The following is a 21,513-nucleotide window of genomic DNA, read 5'->3' as shown; positions in this document are numbered from 1 at the left end:
CGAAAATTTTACCGCCTTCAGTGGATTCAAGAAAAATTTAATCAAGTTTGATTGAATTAAACGAGATGCGGCAATCAACATACATGTACTTTGAAGAGGTAGTGGATGAAGCGTCGACTTGTATCTATAAAAATTTATAGCATAAGCCGGGTAATTTAACTCAGGGGTAAAACTTTATTTTTATGTCCCTTAGCCTTCAAACTTGAAGTCATTTTCAAATAACGTCGAATAAGTTATTATACGTTATACGTTGGTTAAATTAATTTTTTCGTTTTTCGAACAATATTTCAAAGGATATTGCGGCATGCGAGTCTGTGTATAATACATATTTTAGACTGCCGCAATATGCCAGTGCTTCTTGATCTTCCTGACGAGTTATTGTTGCAAATATATAATTGCTTTAGAGGGAGTGATTTCTATGCCTCAGTTCTCGTCAACAAACATCTGAATCGTCTCTTGACGAAGTCGATGTATCGCCATTTAAAGCTTCATTTACCAAAATATAATACGCCACTTGTAAAAGAAGAGGAGAATTGCTTGTCATCGGAAAATCGAAATATAAACATTTGGGAAAATGACGAAAGCTTATTACATCTATTCGACGAATTTTCTGTGGGAGAGGACGAATCTACAGAAACATTGAAAGTTAAGAATTTTAATAAAAATGAATCCTTGTTGGCCAAAAAGGGGAGCGGGGCGCTTTTAAAACGAACTTTTAAGGAGTGAGCTACGACGTTATGTAATTGGACAACTCCTTACTAACAATTTTCTTACAGAAATTTTGATTTAGCGAGAATGGTAAAAATGTTGACCATTGTTGGGCAGGACCTTCAATCCGAGGACATTATCATTACTGAAGATGGAATGGCTGAATTTGCAAGTCCACCAGACAGTTTCTACAAGGGTGTCCGGAATCTAATAGCTCATTTGACAAACTTGGAATCATTGGTATTTCAAGGCGATTCGGCTCAACTTTCCGCGTTAATTTCTAGCATTCCAAAATCAATTAGTTCACTTTCGTTAGAAAGATTGTCTAGATTACAGTTTGGGGATGTTTTTATGTTCAGAAAGTTACAGCGGCTTACGATTAGATCTGTTATATCATCTGAAATTACTCAGCAATATGTGAGTGCTCCCTTGTTAAGCAAATCGGTTATTTGGGAAACATTATACACTATTAGGATGTTGTTAGAACAAAACTCTATGACTTTGGAAGAATTAGTTCTTGGTAATTGGAATTTCGATATGCTTTTTGAAAACTATTTGCCTTATCTACCAAATTTGCATATATTTTCTGTTGAACTCGCAGAGTCATCTATGAGAGATAGAGTTCAAATTGATTTAAATTTCCCGCATGTGTCAACCATACTAGGTCAATTTCAACCCGACCGACAAAGAGTCGGGTGGTCATGGCTATACAATTTTGTTCGCTGCAGTAATTCTAGTCTCTGTGTCTACTTATCATGCATACAACCGCATTTTGACGAAACTTCTTTATACGATCTTATTAAAGGGATTGACTGGAAATTTATGAATCGTCAAGAAGGTGGAAAAAGAATCAAACGAAAGTCAAGATTTCGTGGACATGCATTGTCCAATGTATTTGATTGGACAATAGGATACACTGCAGAGAGTACAGCACTTGTCGAATTCACTATTAAGCGAAATAGGCTGTCAAATGGTGGATATCGACGTTGAATTTGCAAATTTAACCTTTAAAAGAGTGGTAAAAAATTTTGGGTTTATTTTTGGGAGTATGCGTAGGGGGTTGTTTTGTTAGCATCTATATTTTGGCATGATTTGGTTTGTAGTATTCACATTGTCTTAAAAGTTTGTGTAACGTCGTTAAAAGTCGAACGACGATCAATTAATTCTTAAAAGTTTAATTTCCTAAGAAGACAGATTGACAGGAATAAACCTTTTCGGCAAAGACACTCTTCCAAAATTTTCTCGAAATCTACAACTTACTTCGTCCATATCAAGATGACTTGTGAGTGACCGCCGAGGCATACAAGAAATGCAATGCTTAGAGTCAAGTTGGATATCCAGTGGATCGGCACAATGACAACCAGAAGATAAGCTTAGTCTAATAGAATACTTTTTCTCTGTCGTTTGACTATTCTCACTCTCGTATAACTCAAATACTATTTGAGTAAGATAATCAAGTTCAGGGATCGCATTTCGTGGCATTTTTGTCGGGATTCCACACTCATAAATCACATTAAGAAGCGTATAAATATGTGACTCTAAAATGAAAAGTCAGAATATATGCTTTGTACTTTTATTCAAACTCACCTTTCGTAAAATACGCTCTCACCCCTCCATTTCCTGCGGCTTTGAGATAATCAACGTCGTTTAGGATTTGTTTGACAAGCGGTAAACTCGTAAGAAGTCCTATATCTAACTTTTCTTCGTTTTCGATGCCATACTCTTGAGGACAAATGTAGCTAAAGTTGTTAAAAAAGATTAAAAAATAAGGAATAATAAAATACATACTCAAACAAAACTTTAGCAAGTTTATATAACTCTCGAAGTTTGCTGTATCTTTCGTCATGAAAATGGCCACCTGTTATACCGGATCCATTTCCTGGTGATCCCTTACGTGAAAACTCATCACTAGCTTGAACTGGCGAATTAATCGACGATTTTGAAGAAGAGGCCGCGGAACTTGTGAATTCTCGTGTTGGCTCATAAGGAAAGAAAACATTTTCCAAAAAAGCCCTGTTATGTAGAGCATCATATTTCATTGTATCATATAGTTCGGAAATCTTTGAAGGATCCACCTTCTCCACTGTCATGAATTCGGCAAAAAGTTTATCCCATCGTTCTTTGAACAATAAAGGGTCTTCTCCACAACACCAACGAGATTGAAATGAATCAACATCACGATATTTAAAATTTTGTTCCATAACATCTCGATGAAAATTCATTAATTCGACAACGCTTTGAATAACGACACTTGGTTCTGGCATCTTACCTGGCCATGTGAATTGAGGTGGAGGCTTTAATCCTTTACGCAGTAGTGGTTTTATCTTCTTCTTGACTTTATCCATTAGGTCCTTAGCAGCATTACTGTCATCGAGAAGGTCTTTCCTCACAATTAAATATTCTGGATCAACCTCTTTCTTATCAAGGAACGATGCCGTCCAAATTTGGGCACTCGTGGCAACTCGTCTTTCAGAACTTGTAAAGATTTTGACATCATTGAATGCTGCTTTGTTCATAAGGAGAAGGTCTTTCCGCATTTGATCGCCTAAGTCCTGAGATTGATATCGAGCCGAATGCGTGGGTTCACCACCCCATTTGATGATCAACTGAACTTTCTCAACCACATCTTCATTGTTAATAACAGGCTTTATCTGAACCTTAGTACCAGCAAATGACATTTTTCTTTCTAAAGCATGTGACAGTTGCCGAAGCTTGTCAAGATCTTCAATTTTCTCTTTAAGGGCCAGCTTAGTGGCATCCAGCACCTTTTGAAGATTTTCTACTCCGCGTATTATTACTTCTTCCTTGTGTTCCTCTAACAAACCAATAAATATTTGAGAATAGAAAGAAAATTTAAGTTTCTGTTTAGGTGTTCTGTCTGCATGTCGGATGACATAGACAAGGCCCTTCAGTACCCAGCTCTGTGTTTTTTGAAGAGTGATCTTTTTGGGAATACTGAGTGATGGTGGAAGTCGTTTCTGACTATCAGCAACAGCGATGAATAGGTTTCTAAGGACAGATGCGCAATTATCATAGTACTCATTATTTTCTTTCACAAATGAAAATCCATTAACATCAATAACATAAGATTTTCCGTTGACACGAAGAAGATCAAAGCCACAGATCGCTTGATGAAAAGCTATCGAGATGTCTTTTGCCATTTTTGTTTCCTCTGGAGAAAGTTTAGTAACAAAACGGATCTCCTTACCAAATGTATTCCGCCGAACAAGACCGTCGACAACCGGAGACTTGCGAGTTTCAGCATGACAGTAATTTGGTCCAACAGTATATGCTTTAACATCCTCATAATTATCGGTGTCCATAAACTGCTCGTAAATAAAGCTGCCAGACAGTCGAGGGGTCGAGAGAGACGAATCGAACTCTGAAGATTTGTTGCCTACTTTTCTGAACAGTCGTCTACCACCGCCACCCTGACTAGAATGGTAATAAATATAAATATTATGATCTTCACCGTTGACGGGCTTCTCCACAAATGGCTTGTGGAGCACACTACCATCAACTTTCAAGGTATCAGAATCAAGCATTTCCCATATAGGTTCTGGGCCGGTGTTGAGTTTGACGCCTTGATCATTCAGGCGATTTAATAGAACAGAGTCGACTATCGGACCGCCATCGCGAGAAATTTCTAGCCGCAAGGGAGTTGAAACGTGAATACTATCAAGAACTGCAAGAACCAATCTGCGATCCCAAAGAAGCTTTTGCGAACTGAGATCATTAACCAAATATGGTTTTCTTAGATTTGCATAGGCGATTGCCTTCTCAAGCGGAAACCCCGTAGAAAAGAACGAAATAAGGTAGTCACATGTTGGCCAATTTTCGATATCTTTATGGTCAGAAAATAAAAAGAATAAATAAAATAAAAAATAAAAGTAATACCTTCGTCCAGAATGACTTTGTCTCCAAAGATCACGGTTTCAAATTGGCCATTCTGAATCAGACGGTTGAGAATTTGCCTACAGGGCTTGCTCCGGGCTTTTGCATCCATAGCACAAACTCCGATGGTGCCATATTTTTCAATAGGAGTGGGAGGCCCTTGTAAAATGGTGGAGCCAAGAAGGGGAGAAAAACTTGTACCAGTACCAGACTCTCCCGACCTAGTTTTAGTGAGAGAAAGGTTGAACGTGCTTGCAGGGGAGGGTCGAGTCGGGCTGATATGAGCAAAGCCATGCTCTGAAGATGGCGACGATGATCTTGAAGATTTAGCGGACGGCGCTCCAGCCAACATCATATATATCGTGAAAGCTATTTAAGTATAATCTACTCGAACTAACTATCCAGTAATTGATATGAATTATTTAACAAAGATTGACAGATATAAACCATGATAGTTATCGATAAACTTGTATGCGATGCACAAGCCCCTACGCTGCTTTCAATACATAACTAAGACGATGCACGCCGCCTGTGCCGTGGGGATCATATCACCAATACGATCCTTGCGGATAAGGGCAACAAGTGTGATCACGCCAGGCTCGCATGAAGAGCTGACAAGCATTCGTCGTGCCCCCAGGATGCTCCTCCTTCGCACACGTGCCTCTGTCAAGGTTGGTCAAATTCACCGGTATGTCGTGACTTATGTTCCGGCGCATGACAATGTTCTACCCTTGCCGGAGTCTCTGCATCTCCGCGTTCGAAACACCGAACTTTTCCCCCTCAGGGCAGCTTATCTCAATGGTCCGTTTATTCTTTACGTGCACGTAAAGCCAGAGCATTATGATCCCTTTGTCAGTGTTTCAAATCCTAACGATTTCCCTGTGTTTGAGTCTCAGATGAAGGCGGCTCAGTCTTTCGACACTGAGCTTAAGATGGATCCCCATAGGAAATCACATACGTGGACCGTTGATATTGTCAGTCAGATACTTTTTTCAACTTCTGCACAAGTGTCGTTTGAGCTCTCTGTTGGTCGCGACCGCGACTCATGCTCCCTTCAAGCTGAGAATGGCATTTATTCAGGTTCAATTATGGTTGATCATCAAGACACCATGGATCTTTGGAACTCGCCCAAACCTCATCCAGAAAAAGATGTTCATTTAGTGATTGTGAGTCATGGTTTACATTCAAATACAGGCACAGATATGCTTTTTCTCAAGGAACAGATTGATAAAGCTGCTCAGAAAACTGGTGAGAATATCATTGTTCGAGGTTATTTCGATAACGTTTGCAAAACGGAGAGAGGTGTAAAGTTTCTTGGAAAACGAATGGCTCAGTATATTGTAACTTCTCTACGTGAACCAAACATTAAAAAAATATCTTTTATTGGCCATTCACTTGGTGGCCTGGTCATGACATATGCTATTGCATATATTCATGTGCACTATCCAGATTTTTTTGAGAACATCGAGCCTATTAATTTTGTGGCTCTTGCTACTCCCTTTTTGGGTCTTTCTAATGAAAATCCATTGTACGTCAAGTTTGCTCTTGATTTTGGGTTCGTGGGTAAAACTGGACAAGACCTTGGACTCACTTGGAAACCTTCATCTCCATTCAGTTCAAATGTTGTTTCTCGTCCTTTGCTACGAATATTACCAACAGGTCCTGCTGCTGAAATTTTGCGCCGGTTTCACCGTCGTACGGTGTACGCAAATGCAGTAAATGATGGAATCGTTCCTCTGCGCACATCTGCATTACTATATCTTGATTGGCGTGGTCTTTCTAAGGCCGAAAGAGCTCGAAAAGGAGAAAGCGTGGAAACGCCTAGTGACAGCGCTATTAACATATCGGACGAAACCACAAGAAACGACGCAAGCACAGGTGAAATATCTGATGCTAGCGGTGTCCCGTCTACAAAAGTACAACAGCATAATGCAAACTCAAGTATTGTTACCGAGGGACTTCGCCCGTTTCAATATGCGCTTGGTCTATTGCGCCCACAAGCATTAAAACGAAGACAAAGTAAGATTTACGATCGGAGTCAAGTTTTAAATGAAGTGGATAATAGTGAGAAAGAAGACAATGCTAGAGAAAGTGCTCAACCTCCTCCTAAAACTTCGGTCTTAGTATCGGCTACTTCTGTTCTTATTCCACCACAGCCATCAAATGAATTCATTCTTAATTCCGATTCGCGCCCGAAAACAATATTTCATGACCGAATATACCGACCTCAGGACCTTCCTCCTAGGCATTACGAAACTAAATCTGGTTCTTCTTTACAGGGCACGGATGTTGAAACTGGAAAGATTGATAAAGCTCGAGTTGAAGAAAAGATTGCCCGTGCATGGCATGACGACATGTCTTGGAGAAAGGTGCTTGTTCAACTTGAGCCCGATGCACATAACAATATAATAGTCCGCCGAACATTTGCTAATGCATATGGCTGGCCAGTGGTTGACCATTTGGTCATGAATCATTTTCTAAATCCTTATAGAATGGATGATTCAACGCCAAAAGTCGACGACTTTACAAGTTCACAGTATTCCGATGGTGAAGTAGCTCACATTATGGACAAGAATAATGCGATTATTAACAACGTCAGTAGAGATGATATAATAAATTCTGGAGACAGTGCATTTTCAGTTGATAGTACATTATGGAATTTAAGTGCGTTTGTTGTAACTGATGATGAGGATGAGAATGAAGCCGAGAATGAAGACAATGGCGTTATTTTTGATACCGGCGATGGAAATGAAACATCAATTCAAAATACAATGGATGGCTTAGCGACTTACATTGCTGAGTGGTCGCCGTTACGATTATATAATGACACCATCAACAATTTCAGTTCGAAGGAAAAGAATTAGGATGCTTAAGAGTGTTTAAAGAAAAAGTGTTAAATATAATAGATTAATTATTGAGTCAAATAAAAGGCTAGCAGTAGAGTTACAACTTTTTTTCTATTGAATTAATAACCTGATCTGTGCCGTTTGGTTGTGATATTAACAGACCAGACTTCAATAAAAACACATGCCTCTCAGTTTGAAATGCACCCTTGCTTTTATCGTTAATATCGTCCATGTCTTCTTCATCCTGTTCTTCTACAATACATCGAATTAAGTAACGGTCATGTGATGTCAAAATAATGGCTCCATTAAATACTGAAAGAGCAAGAACTAGGGCTTTTACTGCCAAATAATCCAGGTGAGTTGTGATCTCATCTAAAACCAGTAACTGAGGAGTTTCCAAAAGCAGAAGTGCAAGTCCTAATCTCACTAACTGCCCACCAGACAGTTTTGCAATGGGCGTACTAGAAACAACATCTCCTTGTAAACCAACGTTAGATAGTAAGGACCGTATTTGACTTTCAGACAAATTGGCTTTACTAACCCGCTGCATCTCCAATAATGCAGTGATCGTGTTATCGGACCTTCCTAATATTTGCAATCTTTCAACTTCATGTTGGGAGTAGTATCCAATCCGAAGCCTTGGATGAATCTTCCTCAATCCAGACGATGGGCTAAAGTTTCCTGTAATTATATTTAACAGTGTAGTTTTCCCGGCTCCATTTAACCCCATGATTGCGATTCGATCACCTTTCCGAACAACAAGGTTGATATTTTTTAATATGGACTTAGTGTCACCTTTATAGCGAAAATTAACAGATTCAAGAGACACTAGCGGATAGATATCCTCTAATTCCGCGCCTGGAGTTATTGTCATTTTTATTAACTTCTCGTCTTCTGGTACCTGAATCTCATCACGAAGTGTAGTATGAAAGCCTGGCCTATCACGATTGAGTCTAAATCGAAATCCATTCTCATTTTTTTGCATGCCCTTTCGTTCTTGCAACTTCTTTTGATGCGACTTTACTTGTCTTATTAAATTATCGTTATGGCTCTGTTTTCCGATTTTTAAATTTTTTTGAAAAGATTTAGACATCTCATCAATTTTTTTGTCTTCCAACTTTTTAAGGCGAGTCATTTGTTGTTGTCTCTCATAGAAGTCTTGGTCATAATCATCAAGATTACCTCGAAAATATTGAAGACGTTTGTCTAGTAAGATTACAAGTTCTTCGCATGTCGCATTCACAAATTCCCGATCATGAGATACAATCAAAATAGTAGGTCCCCTGATAGATTGAATATATTTTTCAAGCCAGATTAGGCCATGAATATCAAGAAAGTTGGTCGGCTCATCAAGCAGGAGTAAATCACATGATTGGAGTAAGACAACAGCAAGCTTACATCGCATATGCCATCCGCCTGAAAGCTCTTTAACAGACGAATTCATCTTCGACTTTGAAAATCCCAACCCCGTTAGAATAGTCAAAGCGGCGGATTCTACATCCTGCAAGCGCATAGACTCCAGTTCTGCGAACAGTGTATCGTGAAGATTCATAGCCTCATCTATCTCTTTTTGTTCGTATGTAACCTGGTTTATTTGAGATTTGATAACTGAGTCAAATTCTTCAATTCTCTTTTCAAATAATAAAAGTTGTTTCCGAGCTTGGAATCCCCTGGATCCACTCCGTAAACGTGCAGATTTCTCAGCTATTATGTACTCTTGTTCTAATTGGTCCCTCTTTATTCTTCTAATTGCGAAAACAGGAGCCAAAAAATCATTTGAGTGGTATATGGCAGTGTCCAAAAGATCAAATTCAGCTTGAATCCGACTACGATAAGAATCACTTCTGATAACATAGTCAAGCACTGTTACTGAGTGTTCGTTACCATCGTCCAAAACAAGATTATTTTTCGAATCTTCTAAAATAGATATTTGTTGTAGACTTGATATTCGAATATTATTTGATAAACCCGGAATAAGACGATCATTCAAAGACCGTAAAAGAGTGGATTTTCCGGAACCATTGCGACCGATCAGACCGTAATGTATGCCGCGCTTCAATTTAAGCTCAGCTTCTAAAAAAATTTCAAATTCTGACCTTTTCTGTCGTCGTTTAGTCGAAGAAAGACTTGAAACATCTAAAGACGAACAGACTGAAATAGTCAAGCCTTTAATGTTAATATCGATTGACCTATTCTCAGCTTGGTCAAATCTAGTTTGTTGAGTTGTGATCTTAAGGTCTAAAGAGTTCATTTTGAAAACCCGACTTGGTCATGAATATGATGTATTCAAAGAACCAAGACCTTTATTTATGCATCGTGCACAACATGAAGACATACAGTATAACACGTTTAACACGTACAATACGTATAATACATTTCTGGTATGTGACTCATTTTATATGTACGGTATATGTATGTACAAGAACACTTCCATGTTAACACGAATTTAAAGTCACGTGCACGTATATAATTTGTGTAAAATTTTCATGTCTATACAATCAAATAATTATAATATTACGATAACTAATTAATTATAATTATATTATATTATATATAGCTACAAGCAGTTATATGTAATAATGTATCAATATATGCATTTGTATACGTATAGTAGGTAGTACATAATGCTTGCTATACGACTAATCGTAAATTTTGGGTACTTCACCGTTACTGAAAACTTAATTATTGCAAGCCGTAAAAAAATGTTTAAAGTCCATGCATAAAAAAGAATTATAGTTTTGAACTTTATACGGCAGCGATATACAGTATTTTGTATAGTATACGGGCGGCCATTAAAATCGCAGATCTCGTTCTGAGGATCATCTTAGGTTTAATACACAATTCGTCATTAATAGTTAATTATAAATATACAAGTTACCAAACACCTTTTTTCCAAAGCGGGACATCAGTTTTCCAAAACATACTCATTCAAAAATAAGTCATTTTTCTTGCATCATGAGTGGCATTTCTTTTGAACAGCCCAACATTGGGGAACTTAAAGCACTACTTTCATCCACGCTTCGTCAATTTCCTGATTTTCCCTCCAAAGGAATCCTGTTTGAAGATATTCTTCCTATTTTCAAAAATCCAAAAACTTTTCAAGCTCTGATTACGGCATTGAAATTTCAGATTGAATCGAATTTTTCAGGAGAGGCTCGCCCAGATGTTATAGTTGGGCTTGATGCTCGAGGGTTTCTCTTTGGACCAACGCTAGCTCTAAGTCTTGGAGCAGCTTTTGTGCCTGTCCGCAAACAAGGCAAAGTTCCAGGTGAAGTGGTTGAGGCATTGTTTGAAAAAGAGTATGGCAAGGATGTGTTTGTGATGCAAGCAGATGCTATCACTCCAGGTCAGAAAGTCATTATTGTGGATGACATTATTGCAACCGGCGGAAGTGCCAAAGCAGCCGGTGAGCTAGTAACGAAACTTGGAGGTACTATTCTTGAATATGCTTTTTTGCTGGAGCTAGACTTTTTGAAGGGTCGAGATAAGCTTACGGCTCCGGTATACACACTTCTGTCTGGCCAGCCTGAAAAACTTAAGTTTTAACCTCTCTATAACGACAAGCTTGTTTGAATCTAAGTAAAGATGATCATGTTGTATATGTGCAATACTATTTTACGCGAGTTTATGTGAAGACCATGACTGGCATTGGACTACTACTGTATTTTTCATATATCAATATGATTACTAGCTGACTCATTATGCATCCACTTGCCATCATGGCGTAAATAGTTAATTATCACAAATTGTTGCTAATGTGAACAGAATTATTGGACAATTCAGACTCTCTAAAAGATATGCCTCTTCCTTCTGGATCTTGTACCTCAACACCAGATAATAATCTGTCGCGCCCCAATAGTGAAAAATATCCGGGTTTTAAATTAATCTTCAATGAAACTACCAACAGTAGCAAGTTCAAAAATGACATTATAAAGAATGGGGTTCCACGTAGTTTGTCAGAGGCCCAGCCTCCCAATTTCGTAAGAAATAAGATACCAACTGCTCCTGTAACGGAATAGACACCAGCAATCGAGCCAGAATACTCAGTTCGACGTGCCGTGCATAGAGATAAAGAGCAAACAATAGCTCCAATTTGTGATACGCCAATCAAAGAAACCCAAAGAAAAGCTAACCGATGCTGTGGATTATGAAAAATTGCAAATGTAAAAAATCCCACAACGCCTATAAAAGCTGACCCAGCCAAAGACCGCTCTTTACCAAATCGATCACAAGAATACCCCCAAAACGGAGCTGCAACTAGGGCAAAAGTTTCTGCAACACCAGTAAGCATTGATGATAGTATATATGCACTCCGGCAAGACTCCTTAATATTATCAGCTTGTGAGCACAACTCTTGATCATAAAACCACTGATTAATATAAAGTGGAATAAAAGCTGAAACTGCAACACTTGCAGAGCGAGCGACCAACCCTCCGATATATGCTAGACAAATATCTGGCTCAGACGCAGCTGTAAATCCTTTCAGCAACAAAGAAAAATAAGATAAATTCTTAGTCGGATATCTATAGTCAGCTCCTTCTAATTCCCTCTCTTGATGTGCTGTATTTGCACCAGTTCCATTAATATTAACATCAAAATCATGAAGATTGTCATTGATATCCGCTGCACCAATATTTTTGTTTTTATCTATAAGTTCATTTATCCATTTGGTCACAGATTTATTAGGGTCTTGCCTTAAAGTGAAGAACAGTATAATTGCAACAGCAATTGCTAATCCGCCAACAATATGAAATGCCCTACGAAGGGCATCCTCCGGGGAAAGCCCCCATTTTTCCAATTTATTGGGAATTGGCAAAAATACTGTGACAGCTATCACAGCACCAAAGCCCGTAAATAAGCCAACTAGACCTGACAGATTACCGTTACGAGCGGCATTTTTATTTATTTCGGGATGTGAATCAGAAGAATTATGCGATGTAATACTTCTAAACTTAAACCCACTTATTTCAGAAAGGAGAGCTGTGACCATAGCCGCGCTATGAATAATTTAGCTATAATTTCACCAATAACCTTGCATGTACCATACGTTCCGGAACCACCAACAGCAAAAACCATTCGTAAAATTAATAATTCTGGATACATATTCCTCGCTGAAACGAATATTACTAATCCCGTTCCAACTAAAATATATGCCATAGAACAGACCAACAAAAAATTAGCGGATGTATCATGCATGGGATTGGATAGCAACTTACTAATCGAGTTCCAATTTTATCAGATAAAGAGCCCCATAATGGACACATAATAACACTGACAAGCTCATCTGTAAATCCTAACGTTCCCACAAAGTCCCCCTAACAAATTGAATAAATATCTTATTAAGCAAATTTCCAACGGCAACATACAATATTGTCTTTTAAATGCAGTAGAACTGTAAGAATGAATGATTGCATGGAATTCAGAAAAACAAGAAATGCTATCGAAAAAAAACACGACAGTAAATATGCAAGCACATTCAGCAGAGTAGCATTTGGTCTTGTTTCTGATTCGCTCAAATCCTCTCCAACTCGATCTTCACTGATGTTGTTAGGTCGCATAACAATATTTCAAAAAACCAATAGGGAAATAAAAAAATAAACGCAAAAATCTCGCAAAACAAATTTCCAAGTGTATTATTAAAAATTAGCAGGCTGTATTATTAGCATAGAATCTATTCAAGAGATTAAAGTATTATATTATAGATAGATATTTCTCTCAATATAATGTATATTATTTATTGTACACGTACCTCGTCATACATTATCGCTGACAAAAAGCCTAACCCAAAGTGCGGCTTGGTTAGAATAAAAATCTGTCAAAGCCAGAAGGGTACAAGTCAACCTTGATTTTTTTCTAATTTCAAATAGATTAGCTATGCGAAATTTATTGAATACACTAATTATTTAAACCGTTCTCTATTGGAAGTAGTCAGGATTAATATAAATACGAATCTATGTCGCTCTGGCTTTCTCGAGGCAGGCTTTCAATGCCTGTGTTGGCCAATTCTCGGCCTCAACTCTTTAATCGACCAGCTCGTGTATTGACTCGTCGTATATCAATGGGATCTGCATTTATTGTTTCGGATCCACAGTCCTGCATAGCCACGTCGCAAATATTACATCCTGCTATTCAATCACTGATGTCCAAATTGGACGACCTTGCGCCTCGATTTTATCTTCAAGCTGGTCAGATCATTGTGATATTTGAGCCCAAAACCTTTTATCAGACATTAAAGGTACCGCAAATATTTTGCTTGTTATGTAGTTTTTTTTTTAATATTCTAGTAGTCAAAAATACTATCGGCTAAGAAACAAGTTTTTCTATCGTCGTTATATATTGGCCGAGATGAGGTCGAACTGATACAAACCATTCGCACAGCGTTGAAAAACAATCCGAAGCTTAAGGTACAGATGCTCACTGACGCTCTTAGAGGGACTAGGGAAGCGCCTAATAATTGTAGCGCCTCTATGTTGGTTACTCTAGTCGAAGAATTCCCAAACCAAGTTGAAATTAGAATGTATCATACTCCTAATTTAAAAGGGATTAAAAAAGCAATGATTCCGCCACGGTTAAATGAAGGTTGGGGATTACAGCACATGAAGCTATATGGGTTTGACGACGATTTAATTATATCAGGGCATGTTAAATAATATATATGCCATCAGTTAAAGCTAAAAGCTAACTTTTTATTTTAGTGCTAATTTATCGGGCGATTATTTTTCTAATAGGCAGGACCGCTATTACTTGTTTCGGGCAAAAGATGTTACTTGCTATTACAAAAAAATTTTTGATGCGATATCTTCACTTAGTTATAGAGTGGAGCCAGATAAATCTAAATGCGGATTTCGAATGGTATGGCCTCATACAAATCCAGTACACGAACCGATAAATAATATTCGACTATTTCTAAGCGGAGCAAGTAAGCTTCTCGCGTCTGTGCTTCGTCCAAATATAAGTAATGGCTGCTTAAGTAAAGTTACTCCAACTGTACTTTATCCAGTTTCACAGTTCACACCTCTACTAAAACCAAATATATCGACTGAATCACGAGCAATTTCATATGTGCTTGATGTTCTTTTGAAAGATTCATTTTCCTGGGTTTTTACTGCTGGCTATTTTAACATGTATTCATCATATAAACACAAGTTATTGTCTTCCAATCCACACATTGGCGAAGTTATTACTGCTGCCCCTGAAGCTAATGGTTTTTTTCAGAGTAAGGGATTATCGAAATATATCCCAATAGCATATTCTGAGCTCGCTCGAATATTTTTGAGAGAAATACGTCAATATAGAAAATTGAATTGCATACATCTATTGGAGTGGAAAAATGGAGTTTTAAATGAACCAAATGGATGGACATACCATGCGAAAGGAATATGGATTATTCCTCCAAAAGAAAAATGGCCCAGCATCACTGTAATTGGTTCTTCCAATTTCACTCGAAGATCACATAGCTTAGATCTCGAGACTAATGGCGTTATCATAACACAGGATGAAGGCCTTCGTGAAATGATGTCAAATGAAATTAATAATTTGAAAAAATTTACTACAGAAATGCGAGAATCAGATTTTGATGTACCAACAAGAAATGCATCATGGGGAGTAAAGGCTGCATTGGCTGTTGTTGGTAGAATGCTATAGCATATTTATGATTAGTGTAATAGGAAATTCTTTTCAGAAGGCAAATAACTAAATTCACAGTAGACATAAAAAAACAAAATAATATACTTTCAACATAGTATACTAATATTTTCATCCTCCTCTGATGAGTGTCTACTTCACCTCTCTATCAGTTGCTTATACAAACCAGCTGTTCCTCGGATCTACTCCATTGTCATGGATATACCATATCTTATTAATTGACTTTACTCATTAGAAATATGTCAAATATGATGACCTAATTGGAGGTGAAGTGTCGAATGGAGAAAAAATAGAATATGTAATAATCAAAACTGAACCGCAATAGGAGCTAGTACATAGCGTAACTATAGGTGTAGATTTTTTATTAGAATATAATAGCTTCCGGTGAGAATGACTCGCATTAGCAAGAACAGTGTAACGAAGCGATAACGTAAATAGATCGAGATGACAGAGACGCTACAAGACAATACAAAAAAAACTTCACGCCGATGACATTTTGTATTCGCGGATAACGGATATATCCGCATCTCCGTGGATACTGGCAAGTAAGGAAGTTAGCCAAGCAGGCTCCAAAAGTCCACAATCAGGAATAGTCAATGCAATTGATTTAACAACTTGAACTTGTCCCAAATTGTAACTGGCGCTTACTTAACGCGTCGAATTTCAGTTAGGCGGTGCCATCCCAACCGGCTACTAAGACGCGCTTTGATTGGCGATGCATCATCCATCCCCTTGACGCGGCCCCTTGATGCGTCAATTAGCACTTTCTCTCTCCTTAATTTATTTTACCAACGCACTTATCTCTATCCTGCCTTAGCCATAACTGCTAGAGATTATCTTGCAATTCCAGCCGCTAAAGTGTCTGTCGAACGTCTATTTAGTGGTGGCAGAGATCTCATTGGAGTTAGACGCTACAACTTAAATGGTGATACAATGAGAAAGTTGGTCCTTCTTGGTGAGAGTTTTAAGGGGCCAAAATGATCTAGAGTATATTCCGGTAGTGATGATTGTCACGTTTTGTTATATATATTTGTTACACTTCATTATACTTTCTTGTTAATGTTAATGTTAATGTTATTGATATATGTTATTGTTACGACTTACAAATACTGTATTGTTTTTAATGGATCTTAAATATTATACTAGAAAAATACTTTCAACCTTGGAATACTATGATATCCGTCTTTATCCGCGGATATCTATCCGTGGACATCTCTATAAACAAACACGCTTTTTATAATAAGAAAACACACCAAAATTTATATAATTAGTTCTCATTTAAATCTTTATTCCTCTCACTTACTCCTTTTTCTCCATTTCTTCATGTCACAGCCTTCCTGTTTTTTTTTTATTTAGATAACACAAGCCTTAAATGATAAATCTTTAGTCTGCAGTCGGTAATTGCTTTTATGGTGTCACACGAACAATCAGAAAGCTATGTGTGTCGTTTTGGCCAGGGAGCTGGTCTTCCTGCCTCTTCGGTATTCAAATGGACATGCGCACAGTATGTTTGGTTTGGATAAACCCTGTATTCAACTACATAATGTATCATAACTTTATTGTTATTTCACATAAAGACTTTAGAAAACAAATTTTAGACAAATCATTACCAGGGACCTTGTAAATAGGGCTGTCCACGATACTTCATAGTCATAATTTTGCCTGATCGTCGAAAGTATCAGATAAGCTAACAATCACTGGGCACAAACCCTTTGTCCATCACATAGGTAATTTCTTACGTAAATCCAGCAGCTAACAGTTAGTTAACTATAGTTTAGAACTGTACTTAAAAGGTGGGCGAAGCCCAACACGCAGAATATATGACATGTAAAACCAATAACTATATTGTTCTGATTATGGCTTCTTCCTTAATTGTTACAACTAGTAGATCACGTTTATAGAGAACCGGTTAGGCATAGCCGCCGTCACATTGGCTAGTTATCTCGGCTACCCAAGTTACGTAAGTCGCATTCTTTACAAACTTTGATGGAATTCTTTTTGTTCAAGAAAATAACTTTTGCCCAATTTCAAATAAGATTACTTCATATACAGTGATATACCTGAACTTATATCATTTAGACATTAAACGTCTTACCAGCTAGTTAACATTTATTGACTCACAATTAGTTAATATATCGATTGTCAATCAATTTTTTTTTAGAAAAATAACTTTCTAACACTGCATGAAATGAGTAAAAGTATAAATAAATAATCAGGGGCAACCTTTGCGAAAATGTAAAAACGCACGGAGCTTTTTTTCCTGTGTTTTGTTTACATAATGATGCCCAACTGCGCAAAGCAAAAACAATGAACGGTTTTCGCTTCCTCATCCATCCACCTTCATCCACGGAATAATGACATGCTCTTTCAAGTCAAAATGCAAGATCCTGCTCAACATACATATTTCCAACAGTTTTTTTGAAGGAATCAGCGTGCTTCATGTGCTTTCCGGCAAGCTTTGTATATAATACTAGAAGAGTGCATTGAATTTAGGCAGAGCTTGCAAAAATATATATACGGTTGTATAAAACCGCGTGTCAAAAGATTCTCTAAGGTTCCTCAGTTGGCTGTAAGTTTTGCTGGAGAGTAACGTGGGAGGTCGGTCTTTGTTTGGGAGTTTCGCATCAGTCAAGTCGATTTGGTGATCGTGTGGGCGTCGAGGAGGCAATGAAAGTTGTTCATTGAACACATCGAAATAATCATCTAGCACATTTTGAACAATGGGAGAAGGTGTGTGGTGAGTTGGCGGCAAAGTCATCGTCTTCACGTGCATCGGTTTAAGAGTTCCACTGCATTGACCACCCGAACACGTTGAGGTGGAGTGGGCGAGACGGAGCCGGTAAACGTATATGGACCAATCTGGGCGGTATTTTCAAGTAGGTGATGGAGGGTTCAAACCGATCGTGCCAAGGTTTACCCAGTAATGCATCATATTGGCCAAGCTGAGTGACAATAAAACGGCAGCAAAAGCTAAGAGATTTGCCGTGTGCACAATAGATGGTCACAGGTAAATGGCCGATCCGACCTGTTCCATACTGGAAGGTACATCGGTCGGTTTATTATCGAAGGCAACGACTTTAATGCAACGCCCGGACGGCTTGGAGGCGATTCCGTGGCGTTGGAGGAAATTGCAATCAATAAAATTAGCATCTGTGCCATTGTCTTTGAGAGTGTGGGCGATAAAAGGCAGGTGGTTGTGTGTCACGGTGAGCTTTACGGTGAACAAAGAAGATTTGGTAAGGGTGTCTATTGGTGAACAGTGAAGCACATGTAACGGCGACGGCGGAATGATAACGAGATAATAGAATAAAACGATACGAGAGGACAACACGGTAATAAATGAACAATAGTTTATGAGCGATAAACAAAAGACTTATTACTTGACGATAAAACAAACGACCAACACCCATACTTATATTTCTTTACTTCTCCACTTCTCCACTTCTCCACTTCTCCACTTGCTCACATGATGCCCAATGTGACGTGGCAGCAGGGTCAGAAGATGGTGATAGATTGGAGTTGGTCATGACATAGATGTATTCGTAAATAGTAATCGATAATGATAATAATAATAATAATAATAAAGATGATGAATAATAATAATAATAATAATAATAATAATAAATAATCTCCCTCCTCCAATCCTTCTCCTGCGTCCTCGTTAGCAGCCACGCAGGTCGGCTCTCTAGGGTTGCCCGCACAGGGTTGTTGGCGTAGGCTTAGTCAGGGCGTGTCAGCAGGACTATTAAGTTACACTCCCCCACCAGACAAGGTCACGTAGTGAGAAAGTCGATGTAGAAAACGGAATAGTGTTGGTGACGAGGTCGGAGGCAAGTCTAGGTAGGAGCAATGCGACGGTGCCATGCGGAGAGTGCGGCTGGGGTGAGGTCCACTTAACGAGGTATTCTCGGGAGCGCCCTTGGAGGCGGGAGTCGAGGATTCCATCGATATCGTAGACGTTCTCATTCTCCGGTAGCGTAGGGTTCTCCGGAGGTGGGCCCAGGTAGCTCTGGACTTTGTCGATCGAAAAGGTTGGCGAGCGGCGCGATGTCGTGGTAGGCGTACCGTGACATTCGAATGAGTATCCTGTTTGAGGACCTGGTACAGACCATGGAAGAGGTCGGATAAGCTGCGACGGTCCCGGAAGGCGTTCTTAATGAGGACCCAGTCGCCTGGGCGGTAATGGGATGCCTCGCGGCGGTAGCGGTCCGTAGCCGCTTTTTGTCGTTGCTGCGCATGCATCAATGCGTCTTTGGCACGTGTCCAGATACTATGCATCACTTCTGAGAACTTGGCAGCCGCAGGAACTAATGAGGTTGGCCGCCTGTCAAGGCCCTTGGGATAAAAACCGTAGGTGGCTTCAAAAGGGGTAAGGCCAGTGGAGCCTTCGGGTGAGTCGTTGTAGGCAAACTCGACTAGAGGTAGGTGCTCATCCCATTGTTCACGCTCGTGGAACGTCAAATTCTGCATGATAAGATTTTTCATAATACCCACCGTGCGTTCTGCTTGTCCGTCGGTTTGCTGGTGTTCTGGTGCGGCCATCATTGGTTCGATGGTCCACAGGTCGAGCAGGGCTTGCCAAAACCGGCTCGCAAACAGCGGATTGTGGTCGCCAACGATGCTATCCGGCAGCCCGTGCAGTGGGAAGATGCGTTGGATAAAGAGCTCCGCAGTTTGTCGAGCCGTGATCGTTGAAAAGGTTGGGAGAAAGTGCGCCATTTTGGTGAGTCGGCCGATGACCACGAGAACGCAATTGTAGCCGCGCGAGGACTTTAGTAAGCTGGCAAAGTAAATACCGATAGAGCTCCACGGTTGTGGCGAGATCGGTAGGGGTTGTAAGCGTTCTTCTGCGCGTCTCCAGCGGGCCTTCGTGCGTTGAAAACGGTCGCAAGACTGCACAAAGGTGGCAACGTCGTCGAACATCCGTGGCCAGTAATAGCGCCTGAAAAGCTTTGAGTGGGGAACATGGTAGCCCCCATGGCCAGCGGCAGTGGTCGCATGGTGGAGGCGCAGTAGTTGTTGGCGAACTGCGGGAACGGAAATGCAGAGGCGCCATGGTTCGGTGATTGAGGAACGGTAGTAGAGAAGGTCATTGGGTCAACACCGCACCCACCGCATATGCAGATGCATCCGTCTCCACAGCGAAGGGTTGTGATGGGTCAGCGATCTTCAGTACTGGTTCGCTGAGCAGCGCTTGTTTGGTTTGTTGGAAATTGACCGCCATTTCCGGAGTCCAGTTAAAGTTGGAACGCGACTTGTCAACCGCGGAGGTGACGTGGCGGGTGCTTTCGGCATAATTTTGTATAAAGCGCCGGTAATAGTTTGCGAGGCCCAGGAAGGACTGGAGTTCCTTGACAGAGGATGGTATCGGGAATTCTTCAACAGCACGAATGAGTCGAGGAACTGGACGTACTTGTCAATTCCGGACGGTGTGGCCTAGGAATTCGCATGTCAACTCGGTTGTATAGAGGCGGTAGATGCCCCGGTAGGGTGGAGTGTTTGATTTGTCGTCTGTCAGCGGTATGCGGTGAGAGACCTCCCGGTTGATGACGCGCCCGAGGGGTATGGCGTCAGAAAAGACGTCTTGAAATTCCGCCAGGATTCCCTGGGTTTGTTCTCTTTGAGCATTGCTCATTTGTTCGCCCAACCGGATGGAAGATAGTCCGGCAGGTTGTGGGGTAGTTGTTATTTCATGTTCAAATTCCAGTCTCGACAGTTTCGTGCTACATGACTCGTATGAGTCCGTAGTCCGTAATGTCATTTGTAGAGTGTTTAAGTTCATACTCGAAGGCTCGAGTGCTAAGGAGGTATACATGCCTGTCTTGACATAGAAGGATTCTGAAAACTCGCGGTCTCCGATTTGGAAGGTGATCACAGATATGTTATCCAGTGTTTGAGCCTGCGCTAAAGTAGGGCTTGCGGTCTCAACCCGTTGTGGGTTTGGTAGTGGAACGATAGGTATGTTCAGTGCATGGCACAAGGCTTCGCTAGTTACGTATGTAGAGCAGCCAGTGTCAGTTATCGCAAAGATTTTCTTGCCTGCAATGTTTATAGCAATGGCAGCGACCTCCGTACTTTTGGGTTGGTCGGTCAGGGTCTGGTTCATGAGTTCATTTACGTCACGCGTTTCTGGTAGCCTCATCTACTGTCAATCGTCTAGGTTCTCTCTCGAGAACTGTTTTTGTTTGTCTATCCGCGCGTGGTAAGTCAGCCTCCTGTGGAGTTGCGTGTGGTGTAGTAGTACTCGCCGGTCGAGCGCGCTATTCACCGCGGCGGCGCTTCTGCGATGCCATGATTCAGCAATCGCAGGAGTAATGTGTAGTCATCCCACACCAGTGACAGAATGGTCCTGATGCCGGTTCGGTAGCCTCATACTCAGAGGTGCACGGGTGCGTGCTTCTTAGACACCGCGTTGGACTCA

General features: G+C 40.1%; 8 protein-coding genes across 8 annotated transcripts; 4 read left to right on the top strand and 4 right to left on the bottom strand.

Moving 5' to 3' along the window:
• Positions 1–6: 6 nt before the first annotated feature.
• Positions 7–2,082, top strand: V1514DRAFT_312069 (uncharacterized protein). The gene is made up of 2 exons (XM_066925809.1): positions 7–722; positions 777–2,082. The coding sequence occupies exons 1-2, from the start codon at positions 346–348 to the stop codon at positions 1,696–1,698; spliced, it is 1,299 nt and encodes a 432-aa protein (XP_066781044.1). The 5' UTR covers positions 7–345; the 3' UTR covers positions 1,699–2,082.
• Positions 1,615–5,056, bottom strand: V1514DRAFT_337742 (histidine phosphatase superfamily-domain-containing protein). Its single transcript, XM_066928726.1, has 4 exons — positions 4,606–5,056; positions 2,497–4,552; positions 2,296–2,447; positions 1,615–2,246 (listed from the first exon to the last, which is right to left on the bottom strand). Exons 1-4 carry the CDS (start codon positions 4,955–4,957, stop codon positions 1,891–1,893), a joined length of 2,916 nt encoding a protein of 971 aa, XP_066781043.1. The 5' UTR covers positions 4,958–5,056; the 3' UTR covers positions 1,615–1,890.
• A 95-nt stretch (positions 5,057–5,151) lies between these two features.
• V1514DRAFT_337739 (putative serine esterase-domain-containing protein) lies at positions 5,152–7,545 on the top strand. Its single transcript, XM_066928725.1, has one exon. It carries the CDS (start codon positions 5,241–5,243, stop codon positions 7,464–7,466), a length of 2,226 nt encoding a protein of 741 aa, XP_066781042.1. The 5' UTR covers positions 5,152–5,240; the 3' UTR covers positions 7,467–7,545.
• V1514DRAFT_337738 (P-loop containing nucleoside triphosphate hydrolase protein) lies at positions 7,490–9,854 on the bottom strand. Its single transcript, XM_066928724.1, has one exon. The coding sequence runs from the start codon at positions 9,697–9,699 to the stop codon at positions 7,546–7,548; it is 2,154 nt and encodes a 717-aa protein (XP_066781041.1). The 5' UTR covers positions 9,700–9,854; the 3' UTR covers positions 7,490–7,545.
• Positions 9,855–10,231: 377 nt separating this feature from the next.
• On the top strand, positions 10,232–11,346 carry V1514DRAFT_337737 (phosphoribosyltransferase-like protein). Its single transcript, XM_066928723.1, has one exon. The coding sequence runs from the start codon at positions 10,404–10,406 to the stop codon at positions 10,992–10,994; it is 591 nt and encodes a 196-aa protein (XP_066781040.1). The 5' UTR covers positions 10,232–10,403; the 3' UTR covers positions 10,995–11,346.
• Positions 11,073–13,156, bottom strand: V1514DRAFT_337734 (major facilitator superfamily domain-containing protein). The gene is made up of 4 exons (XM_066928722.1): positions 12,815–13,156; positions 12,665–12,763; positions 12,496–12,614; positions 11,073–12,445 (listed from the first exon to the last, which is right to left on the bottom strand). Exons 1-4 carry the CDS (start codon positions 13,004–13,006, stop codon positions 11,188–11,190), a joined length of 1,668 nt encoding a protein of 555 aa, XP_066781039.1. The 5' UTR covers positions 13,007–13,156; the 3' UTR covers positions 11,073–11,187.
• A 144-nt stretch (positions 13,157–13,300) lies between these two features.
• On the top strand, positions 13,301–15,443 carry V1514DRAFT_369879 (uncharacterized protein). Its single transcript, XM_066929962.1, has 3 exons — positions 13,301–13,683; positions 13,736–14,085; positions 14,144–15,443. Exons 1-3 carry the CDS (start codon positions 13,402–13,404, stop codon positions 15,090–15,092), a joined length of 1,581 nt encoding a protein of 526 aa, XP_066781038.1. The 5' UTR covers positions 13,301–13,401; the 3' UTR covers positions 15,093–15,443.
• A 5,065-nt stretch (positions 15,444–20,508) lies between these two features.
• Positions 20,509–21,198, bottom strand: V1514DRAFT_344952 (uncharacterized protein; the record flags this gene model as incomplete). Its single annotated transcript, XM_066929213.1, has 1 exon — positions 20,509–21,198. One exon carries the CDS (start codon positions 21,196–21,198, stop codon positions 20,509–20,511), a length of 690 nt encoding a protein of 229 aa, XP_066781037.1.
• Positions 21,199–21,513: the final 315 nt, after the last annotated feature.

Source organism: Lipomyces japonicus, assembly GCF_038497905.1.
Source record: "Lipomyces japonicus strain CBS 7319 unplaced genomic scaffold V1514scaffold_64, whole genome shotgun sequence".
Taxonomy (NCBI): domain Eukaryota; kingdom Fungi; phylum Ascomycota; class Lipomycetes; order Lipomycetales; family Lipomycetaceae; genus Lipomyces; species Lipomyces japonicus.
The sequence above is the reverse complement of the archived record's forward strand: the minus strand, read 5'-3'. Positions and strand labels throughout refer to the sequence as shown.

Bases quoted from the DNA above. Each gene is read 5' to 3' on its own strand.
- V1514DRAFT_337734 (XM_066928722.1), bottom strand. From the start codon at position 13,006: ATGCGACCTAACAACATCAGTGAAGATCGAGTTGGAGAGGATTTGAGC. The intron at 12,615-12,664 runs GTAAGTTGCTAT...AATTTTTTGTTG, and splicing joins ATAAAATTGGAACTCGATTA to GTCTGTTCTATGGCATATAT. The intron at 12,446-12,495 runs GTATGGTACATG...AATTATTCATAG, and splicing joins GCTGTTGGTGGTTCCGGAAC to CGCGGCTATGGTCACAGCTC.
- V1514DRAFT_337738 (XM_066928724.1), bottom strand. From the start codon at position 9,699: ATGAACTCTTTAGACCTTAAGATCACAACTCAACAAACTAGATTTGAC.
- V1514DRAFT_369879 (XM_066929962.1), top strand. From the start codon at position 13,402: ATGTCGCTCTGGCTTTCTCGAGGCAGGCTTTCAATGCCTGTGTTGGCC. The intron at 13,684-13,735 runs GTACCGCAAATA...ATATTCTAGTAG, and splicing joins CCTTTTATCAGACATTAAAG to TCAAAAATACTATCGGCTAA. The intron at 14,086-14,143 runs GCATGTTAAATA...TTTTTATTTTAG, and splicing joins GACGATTTAATTATATCAGG to TGCTAATTTATCGGGCGATT.
- V1514DRAFT_312069 (XM_066925809.1), top strand. From the start codon at position 346: ATGCCAGTGCTTCTTGATCTTCCTGACGAGTTATTGTTGCAAATATAT. The intron at 723-776 runs GTGAGCTACGAC...ATTTTCTTACAG, and splicing joins TTAAAACGAACTTTTAAGGA to AAATTTTGATTTAGCGAGAA.
- V1514DRAFT_337739 (XM_066928725.1), top strand. From the start codon at position 5,241: ATGCTCCTCCTTCGCACACGTGCCTCTGTCAAGGTTGGTCAAATTCAC.
- V1514DRAFT_337742 (XM_066928726.1), bottom strand. From the start codon at position 4,957: ATGATGTTGGCTGGAGCGCCGTCCGCTAAATCTTCAAGATCATCGTCG. The intron at 4,553-4,605 runs GTATTACTTTTA...CTGACCATAAAG, and splicing joins CAAAGTCATTCTGGACGAAG to ATATCGAAAATTGGCCAACA. The intron at 2,247-2,295 runs GTGAGTTTGAAT...TTTTCATTTTAG, and splicing joins GAGAGCGTATTTTACGAAAG to AGTCACATATTTATACGCTT.
- V1514DRAFT_337737 (XM_066928723.1), top strand. From the start codon at position 10,404: ATGAGTGGCATTTCTTTTGAACAGCCCAACATTGGGGAACTTAAAGCA.